This window comes from Paramormyrops kingsleyae, chromosome 11 (assembly GCF_048594095.1).
Source record: "Paramormyrops kingsleyae isolate MSU_618 chromosome 11, PKINGS_0.4, whole genome shotgun sequence".
NCBI lineage: Eukaryota > Metazoa > Chordata > Actinopteri > Osteoglossiformes > Mormyridae > Paramormyrops > Paramormyrops kingsleyae.
In genome coordinates, this window is record NC_132807.1 from 12,568,323 (window position 1) to 12,591,553 (window position 23,231).

Genomic DNA, 23,231 nt, shown 5'->3' on the forward strand with positions numbered 1-23,231 from the left:
ATTATCTAAATAATGCATAGAATTCTGCTGACTAATTTCTTGATCACAGGTCTTGGACAAAAATGCAGATCAATAGATGATGGCTGGTCTTTGAGTGTTTTTCCCCAGCGTAGTGCATGTATTGCAGGTGCTGTGAGTGCTGTGCTACCTGACTGCCATTTTGAGGCACTGCAGCATGGAGGTCTGTCAGCCTGACAGAGCTTGGCACCTCTGTGCGCCGGTCACATGACCACCCAAGGAATGAACAGGTCATTGTTGCATGCAGTTTAAAGGTCAATTTAAATGATTTTAGAATTGCTTCCCAGTGACACGTTTATAGTTGGCTACATGAAGGGCTTTATTGTACTCTGTTCGCGAGCTTTCTGGGGACTTCAGTACTGCCTGGAGATATATACAAGGTCTGAATGTCAGGGCTGTAAAATAAACTGCTTATTTGTTGCTGTCGGTTACTTAAGGCTTTTTGTTTTGATCCTGAACACTGACGATGAATGTCTCTGTTTTCGTAAAATTATATCAAGAAGACTCTTTGGGAAAAGTCACATTGTGGGCAGGCTGTTCTTTTAGACTGATTTAGATTTGGTTTTGGGGTGAATTTTTTTTTACAGGATTTTTTTGGGAATATCTATGCACAGTAAGAATGCTAATACCTACAACATATCTCCTTCATCTGTCGTGATTAATATGATTGGTTGCTTGTACGTTATTGCTGGAGTAGATTTGTTTCTCTGAGTGAAATGGCTATCTCTGCAAGAATGTGGTCCATGTGATAGCTGTATAGCGAGGAGGTAAATCAGCCTGTACTGTAGTATTACTTTAACGGCCTGGGATGGAGTACTTAGTAACTGCTCTAGAGCTGGAGATGTAAATATGACTGATGTCTGCTGAAGGTAATGCAGTCTTCATATGAGAGTTATAAAAGTTGTCATGGTTGACAGCAGTGGCTATCAGGGTGGGGGATAGGGGGCTGACTCCCAGAAGGCCTAGGGCCCTGGGCAGCCACAGTGAGGTGGCGGGAGCCTGTCCGAGCGACTCCAGAAGAGTGTGGGGAGCTGCATAAGGTGCCTTTGGGTGCAGGATGTAATTGAGTGTTGCAGATAAGACAATAGGATTGACTGCAGCTCCTCGTCAGCTCACAATGCTGAGGGCATTCGGCACAGCTAGCTGTGGTTGCAGTGCAGGCCTTTGCAGTTCTGCTGGTGTTTCTACAGTGTCATGAATGATGTATGTACAGTATGACTTGGGATCAATATTAACCTATGGGGTATGTAAGCATGTACTTACTTAACAGTTACTTGTCCAAAGCGACCTACAAGTGAAGAACTGGGAGCAGAGTCAACCAGTCTGTGGAGCAGTTGGGGTTAACGGCCTTGCTTAGGACTGACTGGTCAAGCCAGGGATTTGACCCTACAACCTTCTGATTACAGCTACAGCTCTACCCAGCAGAGCCACACATCCTTCATGCTGGCCTGTAATCAGGGGTGCCACCAGAGATTTTGGGCCCCATGAAAGCATATCATATTGGGCCCCCAACCCAGACCAATCCAATTATGTTCCAGTTTATTTAGTCACTCAGGGGTCTACAAGTAGCCTAATCATTCAAAATCAAATGGCCTTTTTTAAAAAGCCCTTTACGTTATTGGGTTTTGAGGAGCGAAGGGTGCGGGCAGAAGGCCTCGACCTCTGTTTGGTGCGTGTGGTTGCTACTAGTATTTGTCTGTGTTGAATGAGTTTCAGTTACTTGGTGAGTGTGTTTACTTTGCTGTGGGTAGACCTTGCAGTTCCCTTTCAGGCTCTCTTCCTGTGGTCATACAGTTGTGGCTGCTCCCACTACTGCTCGCTGCCTGCTCCCCTCACCTGTCAGCTCCTGGGCAGCTGGGAGGGGGGGCTTTGCCATCTGATGCAGCTTATTTTGGATTTATGGCAGCAGACATGGCTCATGGTGACATTGCCTCCAGGGCAAGTTTAAACCGGGGGGTGGGGGGTGGGTATCCTAACGCTGACCATGTGATGCTGTGAAACGTGATGCTTTGAAATTCAACCCAGCTGCCATATAAAAAGCTATATAAAATATATAAACAATGTATACATGCATTAAAGTGTATAAAAATGAGCTTTTAAAAACTTGTGCGTACAGTGTCCCTGATCACCGCTTGTAATGGACAGACTGATGGGGTCCTCTTTTGTTTTTAGCTGTCACACAGTTGCCTGAGCATATTGAAGCAGGCCTGGCCGGGTCCAAGTCCACATGTTGCTGCCGTGGCAACCGGCTGTTGCTCGTGCAGCAGATCGCTGGACGTGCGCAGACGGGGCACAATGAGCCGATTGTTCAAATGCCTCCAGCGCACAAAAATCGCATCCATTTACATTTATCGCAGTCTGGTTCTTGCCTTGTTTCAGAAGCTGGCTTTTTGTTTGTTTTTTGTTTTTCCCAGTCTTGCACAAAATCAATCTAATTAGGTTTTAGACTATATTTTAGTTTGGTTGCTGCTTCAGCCAGGATATTAAAATCTGCACAGAAACTATGCAGAATTCCTTAATTCCTTCTTCATAGGTTACACTCAAAGATTAAAGATGAAATTAAAAATAAACAAATGGATCCACTTTGTTATGGTGCTTAACATAGGATTAGATGAGAGTGATCCCATGAAGTAGCGTAAATCATAAAATAACTATATTCTTGTTTTCTAATGAAACTACCACACAGAGAATGGGATGAGAAAACAATGAGCAGAAAAATGCTTTGAATTGTTTCTCTGCGGTGCCCTGCCACCATCGCTTTGATACCAAAGGCTCTTCCTGCTACAATGCAATTAATGCACAGACCCTAATTGTCTACCCCCCCCCCTTTGTTTCACAACCTGACCTGTTCCCCTCGATCTATGATTGGTTTGTTGTGGAGCGAGCTAATTAGCCGAGCGCATTGGGCAGCAGAGTGCTTTACATGCAGATCAGGCAGCGAGCCCCTTTGCAGGCTGTCTCCAGGCTGCGCTAATGAGGCGGCGCTTGCTTTCGCCACCTCCCTTCACGCATGTCTGCCGTAACGGCTATAAGCACTCGGAGAGCGGGGAGATTAGTGCAGGTCTCTAGGTGACCTCTTAGGGAACGCCTCTCTGATGACCTTTGACCTTTTGGATGTGCTCTGTCATTGGGTATAGCCCTTCATCTCTTGAAGTTGATGAGTTTAACCTAATGTTTCACCAAACCGATGTCCCCAGCAGTTAATGTAGGTGTGGTGTATCCACTGGCCATGAAAAATTAAATGTTGGACTGAGTTTTCTGACTGATAAAGTGTTTTAGAGACTGGCTGCATGTTTTAAATGATTGTCCTTTGGTGTCTTTTGTTCCTCAAGCTTTTGTTCTTGCCTTTGGCTGGAGCTAAAGAATTAAGCTCGACTTTAAAACCATGACTCAAACTATGCCTCTTACTGCTGCCAAAGGGGCACATTGTGAGCCTCTTTTTCCCTGAGAACAATAACAGCAGCTGTGGTATTTCCATCTGTTCAGAGGCTGTCGCTCTTGTACTGTTTTTCTTTCTCTTAACTGGGTTTGTTTGTACTTCGTTTTGGGAGAAACAGTTTGTAACGTATATCTGGAGCCACTGTAAACACTCCAGCAGATAACTTAGAGGAAGCCAGATATGGTGTCCTTCAAAAAAGCAGGGCGCAGTTAACATTCATACTCTGTGGTTTTAATCTGCCCCCATAGGGCTCATCTAACCAATTAAAGAATTGCTAATGGAATGAATGAAGTAGTTTGATGGAAGCGGCACACAGAGCCTCTGCATTATTTACAAGACGATGGAGTTGATGGGGATTGTGTGTCATTAAAGGTGTATGTGGAAGGCAGTGACGAGCAGAGTAATGGGGGTGTCACTCTCTTTTAAGCACACTTTTATGCTTCCCTCACCCTCCTGCTCCCCCTTACAGCAGTTCTGCTGGTGTGAGCACATTTCAAATGGATCCCTGAGAGTTTCGGTGTCTCTCAGATGCTGGTTATGTGGGATAATGTGTCCGGGAACAGACACACATGCCTTATCTCTACCCATTAAGGAAGCTGAGGATCAGCCACATTGAAGGCCTCAGATAATGGTCTTCTGTTATTTTTGGCAGAAATGTCTGGCATGTCACACCTCGTCCTGAGATGAGTGAGTGAGTGAGACAGAGAAAGAGAGACGTTTGCTCTGTGTGGGCAGCCAGCTCCACCTTCAAGCCAGACAAGCTGACGGAAGACAGGCATCAAGCTAACCTCATGCTGCATAGTCAATGTTTAACCTGGTAATTGGAACAAAATCTCTAATGTTTGCCTCCCACTGAAGGATCCAGCCAACATTCTCCTCTTTTTCCCACCACGAAACCATGGCACAGGTGCCCTTGAGTCACCTGTTAATGCTCACTGGTCGTGTTTAAGTGCCGTTCAAAGACATTAGCGATGGTTCTGGATGCTTAACTCCTTTCAGTGATGTTGGAAATATTAGTGAGTCCAAATGAGTGTAAAGAATCATGCTTTTGGTATGATAGTACTAAATGAACCACTGTCAGCTGTCGGATCCTTTGCATTCTAGCATTTAGCATTAGCTGTGCTCTGAATGTGCACATGAAGCATCAGGTGACATGCGAAGAGTTTATGATGCCATGGTTCACTTCTCTGAAATTGTGCTTGTGTGCTGTGCTCCTAGACACTTCTTGGATATTTGGATGTTAACTATTGGTTATTAAACAGGGCTGCATTGTGCAAAACCTGGTGGTTGGGTGGGGGGGGGGGTGTGGTTCTGGCTGGTGGTAAAACATGGAGGGGGCATTGGATGGATTGATCAATGGTTCAGGTTTTGGTTGTTTCCATTTTTTTCCCACACATGATCAGAATGCACAAACGCCATAGGTCATGGAAAAAAGGCGTGACTTGCACACATATAGTGTATTTCTGTAAATTAACCAACTCCTCCCCAAATCCCCAGCATTCCATAGCCCAGTGGAACACTGGCTGGGGTTGGCAAGCCCTGATTAAGGAGACTGGCTCTTCTGTGTGTTACGCCTCATGTAGGCTGTCAGCAGGGGCCGATTTTCCTGTTCTCCTAGCCCCCCCAGACAAGCGAGCGGGTTACCTGCTTCTGGGCAGTGGATGGGCGCAGTCCAGCTCTGCTCAGCTGTTTCACACCCCATCGTGCACCCAGGCTCCCTTCCCTGCAGGGCCTCAGACATCCTGTCACACTTACGGAGCGACATCTGCTGTCATTTTTCTTCCCTAGATTTAAATAAGGATGGCTACACAGATTCTCAGTGCCTGGCAACATTCGGAAATGTAGCCCTACCCATAAGTACGTTACGTGATGCCTGTTGATGAGTATCGCTGGATTGATTGGAGGGGGACGGGGTGTGGTGGGGGGAGGATTCAGTGATGGGATGGGGGGTTATGACAGTATAATAAATGGAGTAAAAGACACAAAGCAGGGATTGAGAAGCCTACACAGTGGGTGGCTATGTCTCCCAGTGGGACATAGTAGGCATTCCATCAGACGCTCCACTGCCCACTGCCAGTCTATAAACATGAGACGGGCACCTCATAAGGAGCCTGGTCTATGCCATGGCCCAGTCTGCAGAAACGGGGCTGCAGAAGATCCAACCTGTGCAGAAAGGCAATGGTGATTCCGCTTCCGGAATGGGTACCTGCTGTGGCTGTCTTTCTACGGGACGTGGGGGGCAACCAAACCCATGTCCTGAACAGAAATCTCCTACATCCCAGCAGACCACTGCGAAGGATGACGACAGCCCCACCGAAGGGGTCCCCAGGTAAGATTTTAATAGCAGATGCTGCGTAGATGTATGCTGGTCTCCTTATCTCCTGGTAGACTCGGCTGGGTTTGATCCTGAAGGAGAGATGATGTGTAGAAACTTCGGACCATGTAATGCTGATAATCATCTCTTATGTCACCTTCCCGGAGACCCCAGAGGTAAACGTCTGTTCCTGATGGCTTTAAATAGCCAGAGAAAGAAAATAGCAAATCAGTTTCCTGTGAAAAACTGCACGTGACATTGGCAGCAAGCTCTTTCAGACACTGTGAAGTACCACAGAGTTTGGATAGAACTGAATCTTCAGGTTTTATGCTCTATAAATTCTGTCCTGGTTTCATAAAATAGGGGAAGCACACTATATCCTATAGCATGAACAAAGACAGAGTGGGACTGTTCAGGAAAATCGGTTTACAAATGGACATGCTAGGTTATCAGTCCTCACTGTTTTGTCAATAAAAAGCAGGGGACTCACTTGCCTGTTCATTTTCCACACTGTAAACACCAACTCAGCACTTGACGTTGGATATTTTTCCATGCTCATACTGACCTGGCCCGTTTGCTCCTGTTCTCTAAAGGTTCTGGTTGTTTCCGGCTTCTCTTGCAGAATATCCGGATTTCAGTTGACTAATTAAAAATATAGCCAATGTTTTATTTGAGTCTTTAGTCATGCAGTTATACTATGAACAATGTTCAGAACAGCTAGAGTAAAAAGGATGATGGGAACAATATTCTATGAATTTATGAAATGGTGTATTGGTTTATATTTCAGTTTTCATTGAATTTGCTTATAAATCATTTTGCAACATTACTATATGTCAAAAGCTGTTATTATTTAATTTATATTGGACTAACGGAGGACTTTTTTATGAGGATCAAATACAAATGCTTTAAAATTCATTACAAAAATCCAATTCTTGCATACATTAAGTAATCTGTATTTAATTTCCCCTGTAGGCAAAATTAAGCAAGGACTTTATTATGTTTGAAATTGAAATGAATCGTAATTAGATTTGCAGCTATATTTCAGAGCTACTCACAATCCCATTTGTCTGTTGTGAGTCATTTCAAATAGCTTCTGGATGACGCTGAAGTCGGCAGTTTGGGTGCATTGCTAATGCTGTTTTGTGGAATACATTTGGTAAGAGGAGGAAAAGTAGAGAGGCCAGGGCTGTGAGGTAAGCGGGCGGAGAGATCGGGTCTGTGAGGTAAGCGGCTGGGTGGAGAGGCTGGGCTGTGAGGTAACCAGGTAGGTGGAGATGCCGGGTCCGCGAGGTAGGCGGGCGGAGAGATCGGGTCTGTGAGGTTAGCGGCTGGGTGGAGAGGCCACGAGGTTAGGAGGCGGAGAGATCGGGTCCGAGACGAAGGCAAGTGTGCAGAGAGGTCCAGTTAGTGAGTTAGGTGGGTGGAGTGGCCCGGTCTGTGGGGGATGTGGACGGGTGGAGTGGCCGGTCTGTGGGGGATGTGGACGGGTGGAGTGGCCGGTCTGTGGGGGATGTGGATGGGCGGAGTGGCCGGTCTGTGGGGGATGTGGACGGGCGGAGTGGCCGGTCTGTAGGGGATGTGGACGGGCGGAGTGCCCGGTCTGTGGGGGATGTGGACGGGTGGAGTGGCCGGTCTGTGGAGGATGTGGACAGGCGGGCGGAGTGGCCCAGTCAGTAAGGGCAGGCAGAGAGGTTGGGGCCACCAGACAGCTTCTTCCAGTCAGTCACACTGGAAGAAGCTTCTGAAGCTGTCCAGATGGGTAGCGGCAGATTAGGACTCTGCTTGTAGTTCTCAAGGGCGTGTTTTCAGCCCCCTGCAATATGCTGCTCAGGCACGGGGGGGGGGGGGGGGGAGGGAAAAACAGCAGTAGTTGCTGACGAGGTCACGCAGCCTGACATCTGGTGGTGTGTGTGTGGATGTCCTCTGATTGTGTGCTTGCGACGGGCCGGAGCCCCGCCTTCCAGCGCGCCTGTGGGACACACTGTCGATTCCCCCATGGAGCCTGAATGGGCCACATGCCGGCTGCTTGTCTGCAGTGCCGGTGCCGTGCTGCAGTGTGACTGAGTCACGGCTGCCGGGGAATCGGGTCGCAGCGGCCGGCAGGACGGCAGAGATCCCTGGAAGGTGTGAGGTTGGGCCAGGGGGGGTGACAACCTGCCTGCACCCTCCTCCTGCGCAGGGTCTTTTATTAATGGTCTGCCAGGCACTCCAGAACATTGAGAGAGAAACAAGCAAGCTGCTATTTTCTTTAGCGACGAGGCCTAGCAGGGGTGCTGATGCAGGTAAGGGACCCTCCGTGGGCTATTGCCTCATGAACAAGAATCAGGACATGCTTTATAATTCATCATTAAATAGTCCTTCATCAGCCTTTCAGCTGCAGTGTCCTGGTATGTTTAAACAGTCTGTATTCTGTTGCTATTGAAGAATCATTAATCTCGATTAAACTATATCTGTTTTCTGCGACAGCCAGTAGGGGTCAGTAATGTACTGGGTACTGAATGATACAGAAATCCCATCAGCTGTACAGCAGATGGCGAATTTCAGGCTTCTTACTCACAGACACATGCAGGCTTTAGCAGCTGCTTGGATGCTGAACTGTATGTGTGTCTCTAAGTGGGGCTGCTAAGTGCAGTATCTGTGTGTGTGTGTGTCTACCTGCCTGCCTGTCTGTCTGTCTACCTGTCTACCTGCCTGCCTGTCTGTCTGACAGTAGTTCTCATACTAGTCTAATTTCGCTGAAACTATTTGCTCTTGTTATTTTTCCTGCCATAGCTGCAGCTTAACAGATGACAGCAAAGCGAGCATCTCATCAAAGGTCTTTGTATGATATAGGTTTTTAACTGCTTGTGCTCCAGATGCGACAGGGGCGACAGCTTTTAATGCAGACCACAAAAATCCAACTGCCTATGATTTGAAGGCAGCAATGAATGTCATCCTTCATTTACAAATGTCATCTGTTTAACTCAATCCACCGGTTGTAATGATATTGAAATATATTGCTGTATAGCTGAAGAGGTTAAAGATGCTATTTTCTGAGTTATAAAACTGAGTTCGGCTGTGCATTTGTTTATAAATGTCACAGCATCCACAGGAAGAGGTCACCAATGTGTGGGTAATGGAAAGGTCTCAGCTGGTTGGTTTGCAAACCACCGTAATAGATCAGGGCGGGCAGCTTGGGGTTCAGTCGGCCATGGGTGCGAATCCTCAGGCTTATCAGGTCCTTCACGTTGTTTCATGAAGGTTAATGTTATGAGGAAAAATTAGATCATAAATGAACATGGAAGATGGGTGTCACTGGGTAATAAACACAAAACATATGGTAATAAATAATAGTATAGGTCATGTGATGTGTGTGTATAAAAAAACTCAAAATACTGCGGGGAAAGTGGGCATCCTGCAGGGAAAGTGGCTGATGTGTTATTTTGATGTCTGGTCAGAGTGTCCAAGCATGACAGAGCACTCTCACGCAGCAGAGGTTTAGTGATATGATGTGCTTATACACCCAGACTATTCTGTCACATGCTTCTGACGCACGGTTGGGGGGGGGGGGGTGGTGGTGCTGAACTGACCCATGTGACATGGGGACGGGAGCACGGAGGGTGGGCTTTGACTGGCCTTTTGAGGTGGGCTTTGGGTCTGCAGAGGTGTGCCCAGTCAGACATCAAGGTCAAGGCACATAGTTTCAGCTCCAGAGACAAAACCGAGGTCTACTGAAGGCAGGTTGTTGTGGTTATTCCTTTCTACATTCTCTGTGTCATGCAGTGCTGTATAATATTTTGTGTCACCAAGTAACTCTTTCTGTAGTTTAAATATTAGAAGCAGTGTATCTGGTCTGTCAGTATGGCAATGGCTCTGTTACCATGTTATCCTGCTTCTCATAGCTGGTATTGTATTGTTCTTGGTAGCTTCCCTGGAGAATATTAGCACCTCCTGGTGGTGGGCTGTGGTTCTGCCAGCATGCCCTCTTTGTGAACGTAGGCCTCTGTAGAGCGATTGGGTCAAAGCGGCAGCCTCTCATCCCCTCCACTTGGCATCTCCTGCCCTTGTTTTGGTGTTCCTGAGCCCAGGCCCTTAACATCGCTCCCTTTGGCAGATTGAGCAAGACTTTATGTTGGAAATGCCATAACCGCAGTGGTGAGACCGCCTTCTATTGCACGCTATAAATATGCAATGCTAATTAAATCCTTATCCTAAATGCACAAGGCCTCTGTGGGATACAGTAATATGACATAAGGCCCCCTGTGCCGAAACTTTACAGAATGAGTACGGAGCATGGGTAAAAGCTTGGACGGGTCAGCGGCGTCCGATCTGCCTCTGGGGGGGGGGGGGGGGGGTGTCTCACCTGTGCTGCCATTGTAGGTGTGTGTGTGTGGGGGGGGGGGTGCAGGCAAGATCTGCGTTTGCAGTAGACAGCCTTTCTCCCTCTCTGTTTTCCTTTTTTCAGTCTTTCTCTTGCTTTCCGCTCTCTCTCTCTCTCTCTCTCTCTCTCTCTCTCCTTGCTGCTTCTGAGCCGCTTTAAAGATGGGGCAGAGCTGAAACTAGGAGCGTCAGTAGAGACGATGGCTAGGGAGCAGGAAGGAGCAGGGAGAAGCAGGGAGAAGCAGGGAGGAGTAGGGAGGTGCTGGAGCCATGGATACTGCACACCTAGGATAGCCACCCTGGAGAGGAGGAGGTCAGCTCCCCCGCACTCCTCCTTTCTGCTCCCCAGTGTGTCTCTTTGTGTCTGCGCCCCTCTTGAAGGGAGTCCTTTCTCCCCTGTGTGGGCTGGTGATTAGCAGCAGGACATGCGTGTTTTTTCGGGTGGGCGGGCTGCTGCTGATGTAGTGCCCCCCCTCCCCCCCCCCCCCACCAGTGCTTTCATGGGAGGAGTGAGGAGGGATTTTTTAAATGAAACTCCAGCCCTGCTTCTGAGTGGATCAAAACCATCCAGGACAGCATGTGGAGCCAGGACTGTTCCGGACATGGCACTGCCCCTGGACACCCTTTCTACCTCGCGCCAGGCAGGTCTGTACCCCGGAGGACGGGTCTGTACCCAGGCAGGTCTGTACCCTGGAGGACAGGTCTGTACCCCGGAGGACAGGTCTGTACCCAGGCAGGTCTGTACCCTGGAGGACAGGTCTGTACCCAGGAAGACCAGTCTGTACCCAGGCAGGTCTGTACCCTGGAGTACGGGTCTGTACCCAGGCAGGTCTGTACCCTGGAGGACGGGTCTGTACCCAGGCAGGTCTGTACCCCGGAGGACGGGTCTGTACCCAGGCAGGTCTTCACTCCGGATCCTGCACTGTACTTTGGATTGTGTTCCTGCTCTGCACTCCGGTTCCTGCTCTGCACTCCAGTTCCCGCTTTTCCCTCTTCCATCTGTCCTGTCTAATGCTCTGGCTGCTACTGCTGCAGGTGTCGAGGTATCTGTCAAGGGGGGGCTCTTGGTGCCCTGTATCAGCGTGGGGCTGGGTGCTGGAGTGACTGCCGTAGGTTGATGGGTTGCTTATAAATGCCGACTGTGTGAGTGAGTGCGCGTGTGTGTGTGGGGAGGATAGGGACTGCTCTGTCCTCCCTGGATCAGACAGGTATGTCCATCCAAGACTCTGCTCCGTGGTCTCTGTCCTGCCTCATGCTTCCCTTAACTTCCAGAGGTTTAAAACTGTCGGGTTTGTGTTTAAGTAAAGCTCATTTGTAACATGTGTAGCTGTAATACAGTTATGTTATTCTCTTTATGTATAATCAAACTTGTATAGTATTTTGTTTGTAATTTAAGCAATATATGCATTTTTTACAACATAATTTATCATCACCGTTACATGTGAACAGACACTTCTGTTTTAGCTAATGCATGGTAGGGTTAGCATATGCTAACATTCTCGCCCAATAATGCTGAAATGTATTCCTTTTTGCAGCACAACGAAGTGCTCTTTTTTAAGCTCGCGATAGAGAGAGAGCAGAAATGGACTGGATTGTGTGAGCCATGAATAACTGGCCAGAAAGTATAAATTGTCAGGGAGGTCTGCATGTTATAATGCGAAATCACGAAATAGTATCAAAGATATAATTACATACCCTAGATATGATAATATGGTCTTAAAATAATTCACTGTTTGGAATTGGTCATTTCATGGATATTTGAAAAGTTTAATCAGTAAAACAACTGAAACAAAATACAGTTTGTATATGAATCCACTAAATTGTGCTGTTTGCTAGCAGGTAAACTACAAAAAGACAACGGAGTATTGTGTGTATGTGAGTGTGTGTGTGTGTGCCCGCGCGTGTCTGCGTCTGGTGTCACACATGCCTTTTTTGAGATTAACGTCAGCAAAAAAATGCTTTGCCACAGCAGCTGTGACCTGAATTTTATTTAAATACCTAAATCATTTCTTATCTCCCCACTGATGAAGGAGGGGAAGCTCTTCCTTACATCTAAGCACCGTGGTATTCCATCTGTGTGCTCTTCCTCTCTTCATCCCTCTGCTCTTGCACTCGTAATACATTATTATCATTATTTTATGTAACCTGTATTACAATATGCGGTACTCCGCACTGGAAAAGTCGTCTGGAGTAAAGTTTCCTGACATAGCATCGCCCAGGTGTGCTGTGTGCCTGCTAACCCTTACAGTAATTCAGGCTTAGGGTTAGGCTTACATTTAGCAGAATTGTATATTTATGGACTGCATGAGGAGGCCAGGGTATGAGGGAGAGCCTGCGGTGGAAAAGGGATGCGAGCTTTACACTCTCAGAGATGGTGTCAGATTCAAAGCCAGCAAACTCTCTCATGACTTATGTTAACAGTACATTATCTGGTAATACTCTGTTCACTGCTGAATCATGCTTGCCAGCTCCTTTTCACAAGTGAGGCTTCTGGCTACAGCTTGACCTTCTAAGGGAAGATGGATAGAAGGTGGATGAATGATTGTTTCCATTAATATTCGATTTAACAGCTTAAACATTCTCAATAGCTAAATATGATAAAAAATTAAATGTGATGTTTGCAAGTTTACCCAGTTTATAGTCTATTCTTGTACTAGACATTAGTCTTGCTGGCTTATTTTTGTGAGGCTTGTCAGGTTATTTTGGGGTTATGGGATTCTGCCTTGGTCATATGGTGAGGGATAGTAGGGAAAGCATAGAGATTTTTGAAAAAGAGGCTAGAATCTCAGTGCATGTATGTGAGCGTGCTTGGTACATCACAGGAGGGGCAAAATGTGAGCGTGCTCGATACATCACAGGAGGGGCAAAATGTGAGCGTGCTCGATACATCACAGGAGGGGCAAAATGTGAGCGTGCTCGATACATTACAGGAGGGGCAGAATGTGAGCGTGCTCGATACATTACAGGAGGGGCAGAATGTGAGCGTGCTCGATACATCACAGGAGGGGCAGAATGTGAGCGTGCTCGATACATCACAGGAGGGGCAAAATGTGAGCGTGCTCGATACATCACAGGAGGGGCAAAATGTGAGCGTGCTCGATACATCACAGGAGGGGCAAAATGTGAGCGTGCTCGATACATCACAGGAGGGGCAAAATGTGAGCGTGTCAGGCTTTTAGTTGGGGAAAAGCGGACACTGTCGCGGAAACAGAGGCGAAGTGGTAATAAAAGAAGGTTGTCAGTAGTCCAGATTGTTGTACTGGCGAACGTATCGCTCAAAATAAACCAAAAGAGCGGACTGGATCTTTGTCGTGGGGCAGGCTGGGGTCGGGCGATGTGCGGAGTCGATCTTGGGGGCTGGGCAGGTCTCGTAGTCAGGGTACAGGCGGGGGTCAGGCGATTCACATCGGGCGTCGAAAGGGGCTGAACAGAAACTCGGGGTCAAAACAGCAGAACAACGATCAGAAAACATGGAGAGGCAGAAACAGGGAAATGCTCGAACTCAGAGATAACTCTAGAAGATCTCGCATCAGGGTGCAAGATCTGATGGCTAAAATAGCCTCCCTAATTCAGAAACGACCTGCAACAGCTTGTGGTAGGTGGTTGCAATGAAAATCGGAGAAACCGGACTACCCGGTATAGCTGCGTAAAGCTGACAGCTTGTCAAAACGGAGAAGGTAGGATCAAGGAATCCCCGGAGGCGTGGTCTTCCTGACGTCAGTCGGAGATCCCCGGGGTTGATCCGTTACAGATCGTGCTCGATTCATCACAGGAGGGGCAAAATGTGAGCATGCTTGATACATCACAGGAGGGACAGAATATGAGCGTGCTCGATACATCACAGGAGGGTCAGAATGTGAGCGTGCTCGATACATCACAGGAGGGTCAGAATGTGAGCGTGCTCGATACATCACAGGAGGGGCAAAATGTGAGCATCACAGAAGGGGCAGAGCGTGAGCATCACAGGATGGGCAGAGTGTGAGCATCACAGGAGGGGCAGAATGTGAGCATCACAGGAGGGGCAGAATGTGAGCATGTTTAGTACGTCACAGGAGCGGCAGAATGTGAGCATCACAGGAGGGGCAGAATGTGAGCATGTTTGGTACGTCACAGGAGGGGCAGAATGTGAGCATCACAGGAGGGGCAGAATGTGAGCATGTTTGGTACGTCACAGGAGGGGCAGAATGTGAGCGTGCTTGTTACTGTGCAGGGAGAAGATCTGCGTGCCTTATCTATGTGAACCATGGGGAACCTTCTCAGTAGTATTTCTTGGCCCTGCAATGTTTTATTCTTTCCAGATGTTATTTTCAGGGTTAGAGGAGGTTCACCAGAGACTTTGAAACCAATCCCCTTGTGTTGCATGTGTTTCTGTAGCTGGAAGCTGTGAACGTAATAGTTGAGGGATGACGGGGCGGCGTTTTTGTGCAGTCTGGTGAAGCTTGTTTACTGCTCTGTACTGAATCTTTATTTTCTCCTGGAGCTCCTTGTTTCTCTCTCCTGTCCCATGTAGTTTGGCCTCTCATGTCCCACGAAACCTCCCTTTTCCTATGACCAGTAAAAGGATCTTTCTGAGCTAGCATGTGGAGCCTCTATCCTGCTAGCTGTTTCTCCTTCAATGGGTATTGTGTATATGTGGGTTGTTGGGGGGGGGGGGGCACTTCAAGAGGAAACCCATGAGAATTCTGGCTATTTCATAATGTTCCTTGTGTTTGCTGTGCACCAATTAAAGCTTCTTTTCATTTTATAACCCAGAAAAATGAGTTCTTGTTTTGGGTATATGAGCATTCGAAAAGTTCTCTGCATTGAAATCGCACTTATATATGTGTAACATCACTGCCCAGACTTAATATCCCTTTTCAGGTAGCATATGTTCAGTGTCCCTCTGGCATGTTTGTGATGTTGTTTCTGCGCCTGGGGTGTTTTCTTGATTGTGGGTTAATTTTGACGTGAGTTTGTGCTGGCTGTTGAAGATGAGCATTCATGAAGGTTCATCTTCTACTCTCTGCCGGTGATCTTATCAGTGTCTTCATATGATAGGACATTTCAGAAGCCCAGCTTTGCATGCACAGGCTTGTGCCCTTGGTCCTGGGCTATTTCCCTACCTCCCCTTCAGGGACCTTTGCTTCTGCTTCTTGGTGACTGCCTGTTAATTATTGATGGTCGCAGGGCTCTTGTGTGTGCATAACGTCTGGCAGGATTACTCAGAGGGCTCAGGCATTTGGCCGGACACCATGATATATTGCTAATGCTGCAGATCAAATGAAAGTTGCTTCTGCAGTCAGGAAGAGAGCATCCCGGGTGATGCAAGGTGCAACATTTACAGGATTCTTCTGCTGAGGAGCTCATGGACAAACAGCCGCTACCAACAACGTGGTGTGTATGCTCTCAGCCCTGCAGTGTTTGGTTAATGTGAGGCACAGTAGTACTGGCTTAAGTGTTTGGTTAAGAGTTGGCCGCTTAATGCAGAAGTTCAAACACTTTGCGTCTTGTTTGGAAACACGTGATTTGGATAGTGACTAGAAGGTTTTTGGGGAAAGATTTTCGCTTTACAGAGACAGATGAGGACCAGGTGGGCACTGAAGTAAGACACTGCAGGCGTAAGGAGGTGCTGGGGAGGGATATGGAAATGATGCAATTCATCAGACACAAGTCTTGCATTTTGGGAATCAAAGAGGATTGAAAGCAGTGATGGTTGCTGGTTTTGTTCCTTGTTTCTTGTTACTGGACTTGTAGGAAAACAGATCCCTACAAATCATTTATAAAGAGTGACAGGTAGAATAATTTAGTATAGATAAATCACCTGACCCCCCCCCCCCCCCCCCCCCCAACAACAAAGGCAAAGTGCTATTACTGTATATGTGCAGTATAACTCATTACACGCAAACCTGACAGCCTTTATATTGCCTTTACATCTTTGCTTGTTACGGCCAGTGAAGGAGTAAGAGTAGCACCTAAGATGAAGAAAGTGCTTGTTAGCGGACACTTAAAGTGGGAGAATGTGGGTCGAGCCCCAGTGTGCTCTCACTTTACACGGGCGACAACAGAACCGGCATTTCAGGTTGGTTCACACGGCGGTTTGGTGGTGCAGGCCAGTGCACTGAGTGTTTGGAGTTATTGGCCACATCTCGATTTGGTTTGGCAGTTTTTGGGGTGTTTGTGTAGTTACACTGGGAACTGTGAGGCCTGCCAGGGCTTAAAGGATTCCCCCTCTGCTTCTCACCTGCTGTACCATCTACTGAAACTTTCCCAGCATGCAAGTGACCTGGGCCCTTAGCTTTGAATTGCTCTGCTATTCACACCAAGGAAACCCGGCTGTAGTAAAATTTCACGTGGTTGAAATGAAAGTGTAATCCTTGTTAGTGATTTATGTCTTGTAAATACTGTGATGGTGATTCATTTTTTTGGAGGCCATATGAACTTTACCCCTTTATTTGAATCAGTCAGGGTTTATAAAAATATCTTATAGAAAAGGAATAGGACTGATACACAGTTTTTATTTATACATATTTTGATTTATGTTCTGCTGTCAGATTGCTGACACACACTGAAACGTGAGCAGGCTTAAATGGCTGTGTGTGTGTGTGTGTACTGTATGTTTGCGTGTTTGTTTGTTCTGTTGCTCGTCAAAACCTCTATGACCAGCTCTTCATCAGAGATGGATTTTCTGTTTCTACAGTACTTTTGTAAGCTCGGTCGTTTCTCTACAGCGAGCTTGTCCTTGAGTCCATCCAGAGTGTGGTAACCTGCCTTGTACCTGGTGCTGCCCTGAGTTGGCTCTTTCCCCCAATGACCCTGACGGGATTCCTGGGTAGAATATAGTGGATGGATGGATGGATGGATGGATGGATGGATGGTAGTTTGTCCTTGAAGATACAGAAATTTTAACCAATCTGAGAAATTTAATTTGCTCCACTTTGACACTAACATAAAAATGGTCTTTGTAATATCAATGGTGCCAAGTGTGAAAAATTCAGAAATATAGTTTGTGTCTCACCAACAATGACAGTTTTCCATCAGCATATAATGTGTGTTGGGCATCAGAGAGATTAATAGTAAGAGGATGGTTTTGTGAAGATTGCATACAATACAGTCACCCAGAGTCCAGTCAGCTCATCCAGGCTGGAGAGTGATGGCCAGTCTCATCGCTGCCACGTCTTCAGACGATCTGCTGAATGAGATCACTTTACACATCAGGCCTGGAATAAACGCTGACATTCTGACAGCTCTGACAGCGCAGAGTGGCAGACAAGTCACAGCATTCGCTTTTTCTTTTAAGATGGGAACGCTGAGTAAGGAAGGTAAAGCTGTTTCGTTGCTATAGTGTCAGAAAAGGCTTTTTTTCTACATAGTGTAAGCCAATGCTATATGTCACATCTAGATTGAACACATTTTCGAGCTTGTTGGCCTGATAGATTTGAGGGCTTTTGGAAAGACCTTTGCATGAGCCTTTTGCACGTATTCCTCCATCCGTGTCCCGAAAGCAAACCTGGAGCACCTCAGAGAAATCACCGGCCATATCAGCTCACATGGGACGCCAGGCTGTCAGCAGAAACCCTCTGAGGGCGATTTGGAAATGCACAAATGACACATTTTTGGGACAAAACATACACAAACATGGGAAGAACATATAAAATCACAAGCACCCATAGCCCCATGTCTTAGCTATCCATTTGCAAATAAATACATGTGGAAATCTCTTAATCTGTTCCATTCTGCTGTGATTCTCATCTTATGTGTGCAAAAATCAAAAAGACATCATTGTAATATAGGGATGTTACGGAATCATACGGATGTGCATGATGTCGGATCGTGTGGGCTGTTGGGTGCTCATATAAGCACCGTGCGGAGCACAGAATAAAATTACGGAGGGGGGCAGGGGGTGAAGTAGGGGGGCATCCATCTGTTTGTCCATCCAAGGGCAGTGTATCAGGTAACCACGAAGGGCTGCTTTTTGTGTTTTTTTTCCATCCTTTCACCAAAATGACTGTCTTTGTCGTTCCTCTAGATTCTTTCTCCCATCCCTGTGTCCCCTGACTTCCTCTAGCCTTGGGCTGCTCTCTACAGGGCCCTGTGCGGATTTGGCTGCTTTGCAGTGCTGCAGATGTGGGGATATTTTAACCAACGTGAGGAACGTTGGACTAGTTTTCCAGTTTTTCAAGTTTTAAGGTAAACCTGACCGATGTAATTAAACAAATGTGTGACGTTCGCCTTAATCTATGCAGTTAATTATTTGAATAGCTTTTGTGGCCTAAAAGTTGGAGTGGTAAGGCAGTGTAATTGTAAATCAAAATGCATGAAAAATGCGGTCCATCAGTTTAAAAAAATGTCAGAGAATCACATCAGTGTCTGATTGCACCAATTTTTCCTTAGTCAGACTTTTTTTCAGTATTGTTTCTGTTGGCTCATATAAATACAGAAAGTAAATGGCACATTGCCTTTGTTGAACATTACTTTGAGCATTATGTTAGCCCTGTATGACAAAACTATCCCTGTACTATTTAAGGTCCTGTTGGCTGAAACAATTCGCATGAATCCACAACGAAAAACAGGCAATTAAGGCTGAAGCAGTGTGAGCTCCGTCTGGAGTTACCTGCGTCTGGTGGATCTCCCTCTCTCGTGATCTTTAGCTCACTAGCCTGAACATGGGCCTGTAGTGTGACAGCAGACTGGAGTCCCGCAAAGGGCGTCCTTTAATAACCTTGACTCAAAATTTACCTCACCAATCAAACATCTCTAAGTATGTAAAATATTCTACTTGTCTTTGGACAAAAAGTGTAATTATTCGTAAATAAGAGTTTAAATATAAATATTAGTGCAAAGGATTTTATATTGTTTCTATGCTATTAACTTTGATGTTATGTCTTGTGATTATAAACACTCCTTCTGGGAAGAAAGCAACTTCAGAGAGTCTTTTGTGTGGTTTCTGTAACTGGAATCTGTTGATGAATATGGTGATCGTTTTGACAGTAGTTCATTCTTAAGTCTTGCAATTAAAACGATATGTGCAGAATGTCGTACCTTATGAAGCCCGTGCTTCCCTGTATCCTTCCCAGTCTTACAATCTTCATTCAGTTTCATGGCTATTCCGTTACTATAGTTGTCAGGCTATATTAGGCTTCCATGGCTAGACAAACTTTTCTTACTGCAGGCTAGATATATCATTATACTGGATTGTCAGGGGTTGTAATGCTGGTGGCTGACTTTGTTAGCTCTGGCTTCTGAAGCTACTGCCATTGACTCTGATGCTCCATGAATCATGACTTCTATGCATGTGTGGTTTCTACAGGCAGACTAGTGTATCTCAGAATTGTAAGCCAAAGTAGCAGACCTTGAAACCTGAAAAAAGACACACAAAAATACAAATGCCACCATGGGAGTTATTTTGTACAACATGTGCTTTCTGTGGATTGGTTGTCAGAGAAACTGCAGGTAAAGTGCATCTTCACATGTGTGTCGCTATTGGACAGGAAAAGAAGGCGTCGGTGTCCTGAAGGACAGTTTGATTTCGAAATAGCGCTGCGCCAAGGACAGGCTGACGGGCGAGCAAGCAGCATTTCAAACACGCCAGTCTTCTCAAAAAACACCGTGCTAATTAAATTACAGGGCGAGGAGGTTATAACAAAAATCGGCATACACCCACACAAAGCGGAGAAATCAGATGATGCTTGGCTTTGTTTCTTAAGAATCCATCTTTTCATTCATTCAGGCAAACATTCACTGTTTTTTATGTTCGTGTTATGTTCCCCTATTAAACTATGCCTTTGTCTTTGGTTGAATTAAAAAAAAATCAGTTTTTCAGTTTGAATAGAGCTACAGTGCATGTTTATGGTAATACTGGTCTATTTGTCAACTCCCATGTTAAATATTTATGAGCATGACGGGAAAAAAAAACACTAACTATAATAATTATCCAAACGGGGGCAGCGTGTGGCTCAGTGGGCTAAGCCTGTGTGCCTGTAATCAGCAGGTCACTGGTTCAAACCCAGCCTCAGCACGTCTGCAGGTCCTTGAGCAAGGCCCTTAACTTCCTGGGCGCCGCTACGGGTGGCTGCCCTTCACAGACAGCTTATTCTACAAAGAGCAAGTTGAGGGAGGTATAAAGACAATTTCCCCACAGGGATCAATAAAGTATCAATTATTATTAACTTCCTTTACGATGGCTGAGATGATATTACTTTGTCCAGCTGTGAATATAATAGATCACAGGCATGATGGCGTATGGAGTATCTTCCTTTGATTTGCCATTAGGGGGCGACAGCTGCTGTGCTCCTTAGACTCCGAGATGCTAGCTGCCCTCCTCATTGTGTCATGGGTTGGGACAAGGTGTCACGTTTTCAGGGAGTCTTAGCCCGGAATCATACATTAAAATGGCCCCCAATGTCTGTTGGTGACCCAGAAACCTGATTATACATTATATGGACAGAAGTATCAGGACACACCTCTTCATCATTGAATTCAGGTGTTTCATTCAGACCCATTGCCACAGGTATATAAAATCAAGCACCCAGCCATGCAGTCAGGTTCACACACATTTGTGAAAGAATGGGTCATTCTGCAGAGCTCAGTTTATTCAAGCGTGGTGCTGTCATAGGATTCCACCTTTGCAGTAAGTCAGTTTGTGAAATTTCTTCCCTGATAGATACCACTTAGAGTTCACCATGGAGTATTATTGCGAAGTGGAAGCATCTAGAAACAACAAAAAGTAACAGAGCAGGGTCACCAAGTGCTGAGGCACAGAGTGTGTAAAAGTCACCAGTCCTCTGTTGACGCAATAACTGCAGAGTTCCAAACTTCCTCTGGCAATAACTACAGCAGAAAAACTGCACCGGGAGCTTCATGGAATGGGCTTCCATGGCCAAGTCGCTGCATGCAAGCTTCATATCACCAAGTGCAATGCCAGGTATTGGATGGAGTTGTGTAAAGCAGACTCCGGAGCAGTAGAATTGTGTTCGGTGGAGTGATGAATTATGCTTCTCTGTCTGGCAGTCTGATGGATGAGTCTGGGTTTGGCAGATGCTAGGAGAACATTACCTGCCTGACTGCATTGTGCCAATTGTAAAGTATGGTGGAGGAGGGATAATGGTATGGGGCTGTTTTTCCGGGGTTGGGCTAGACCCTTTAGGTCCAGTGAAAGATACTCATAATGCTGCAGCATATCAACACATTTTAGACAATTTTATGCTTCCAACTGTGTGGCGACAGCTTGGGGAAGGCTCTTTTCTGTTCCAGCATGACTGTGACCCAGTGCACAAAGCAAAGTCCATAAAGACATGCTTGGGTGAGTTTGGTGTGGAAGAACTTCACTGGCCCACAAAGAGCCCTGACCTCAACCCCATCAGACACCTTTGGGATGAACTAGAATGGAGACTGAAAGTCAGGCCTTCACGTCCAACATCAGTGCTTGACCTCACAAATGCTCTTCTGGATGAATGGCCAAAAAATCCCATAGACATAATCCAAAATCTTGTGGAAAGCCTCCTCAGAAGAGTGGCAGCTGTTATAACTGTTAAGGGGGGACCAACTCCATATTACTAAAGATACCTGTGGATTTAGAATGGGATGTCATAAAAGTTCCCGTTGGTGTAATGAGCAGGTGTCCCAATACTTTGTCCATCTAGTGTATGTGTGCAGGCAGATTTCGGTGTTGCTTTGCTGATATCTTTGGCTTGCAGAATTGATTCTTCATGGTTCCTGATAAGTCCTGCTACAGGCTGAAGTATGCTGTCCTGTCTCCTCCCCCACACTCTTCAGGAGGAAGCTGAGAGTCCCTTGTCTGTGTTACACAGATGGCCATTGTGACAGCAGAGTGTCCATGATAAGCTGCATTGAAATACCCCTAATAAATATTTATAATTTTGTAAATTATAGGCAAATGTACTAATCAGAGTGCTGATGTGACCGGACTTTAGCAGCAGTAGAGTGCTTGAGGAAGGGCTTACTCTGATTGCAGCGTAAGAAAGACGGATGCTTTACTTATTGGTAATGTTTTGAAAGTATTGAACTGAATGATAATATATATTACAGTTGCCTGTGTGACAATGAACACGTTCTGTTTTTTGTCAGCTCAAACGTTCAAAATATTACTCTTTTAACTTCCTCACCCAGACCTAACTATTCCCAAGTCTTCTGCTGTTCGGTAACTAAAAGTTACTTATTATGGCAAAGTTAATAAAATTATGCATATAAAGATTTGATAAAACTGCATGTTGATCCAGTACTAAACAAGGATCATTAACTGGGTTTCTGCAGCAATTTAGTTCAGATTTGTTCTTCCTACAAAATGTCCTGCATGGAGTAAAATGTACTGTACAGTGATTCTGTCATCCAAAACTGCAGTGATGTGCACTTTTTCTTGTTGGTTTTATCTGTATTACCTTGCAAATTGGTGTATATTAATCCAGCAATAACAGATTCTTGCCAGTAGTTCTTCGATTGATGTAATAGGTGTAATTCAACTCTGCTTCTGTACAGTGGTACATAACATTGTGTCCAAACATGGAAAATAGTAGCCAGTTTTCCATCTGCTATGTATTTTGTGGAAGACATGCAGTAAACAAAGTGTGTATTGAGGTAATAACTTGAAACAGCCCCCATCGCAAACACCCTGTTGCAGGAAACACCCTGAACAGTCAGTCACATGACACACTCACATACACATGCTCTCAGCCACACTCCAGACCGCCTGACTCATGTTTGCTGAGGTACTGATTGGTCCCCAGCATGAATAACTACTGAAACACAGTCCCAGCACATGAAAAGCTTATAGAACATATGCTGGACTTTCAGGTAACATCTAATAATCTGCAGAATTTGCATCTAATCCCCCTCGCTCAGGGCCTGGTGTTGTCTCTGTAGCACCTGGCTTTTGAAGTCCACCAGCCATGCGCAGAATGTGGTCCCCCCCCACTGTGTGCATCATAACAGGAACCCAATGCTCAGCACCGCTGACCTGCCTTCCTGCCCTGGCCGCTATCGACATCCGCAGCCTGGAACAATGCAGGCTGAGAGCAGGGACACAATAGCAGCTGGGGCACAGCTGTGCAGCTCATTCCCAAGCAGAGCAGAGAGCATAAGCTCATCACATTGTCTGGGGTCTGGGGT

The 23,231-nt window shown here is 46.1% G+C and overlaps 1 protein-coding gene across 6 annotated transcripts in view; it reads left to right on the forward strand.

The window, feature by feature from the left end:
- Nucleotides 1–23,231, forward strand: part of LOC111840595 (pleckstrin homology domain-containing family A member 7-like) — a 75,302-nt gene that overhangs the window by 5,588 nt on the left and 46,483 nt on the right. Inside the window, exon 1 of one of the 6 annotated variants that reach the window (XM_023805610.2) lies at nucleotides 5,482–5,786. The exons of 4 other annotated variants lie outside the window; for them this stretch is intronic. In XM_023805610.2, the coding sequence (XP_023661378.2) occupies nucleotides 5,581–5,786 (206 nt within the window). In that variant the 5' untranslated portion in view covers nucleotides 5,482–5,580. Of the gene's footprint in view, nucleotides 1–5,481; nucleotides 5,787–10,665; nucleotides 10,776–23,231 lie in introns of those variants that run through there. One more of the 6 variants, XM_023805629.2, reaches the window with a different exon arrangement.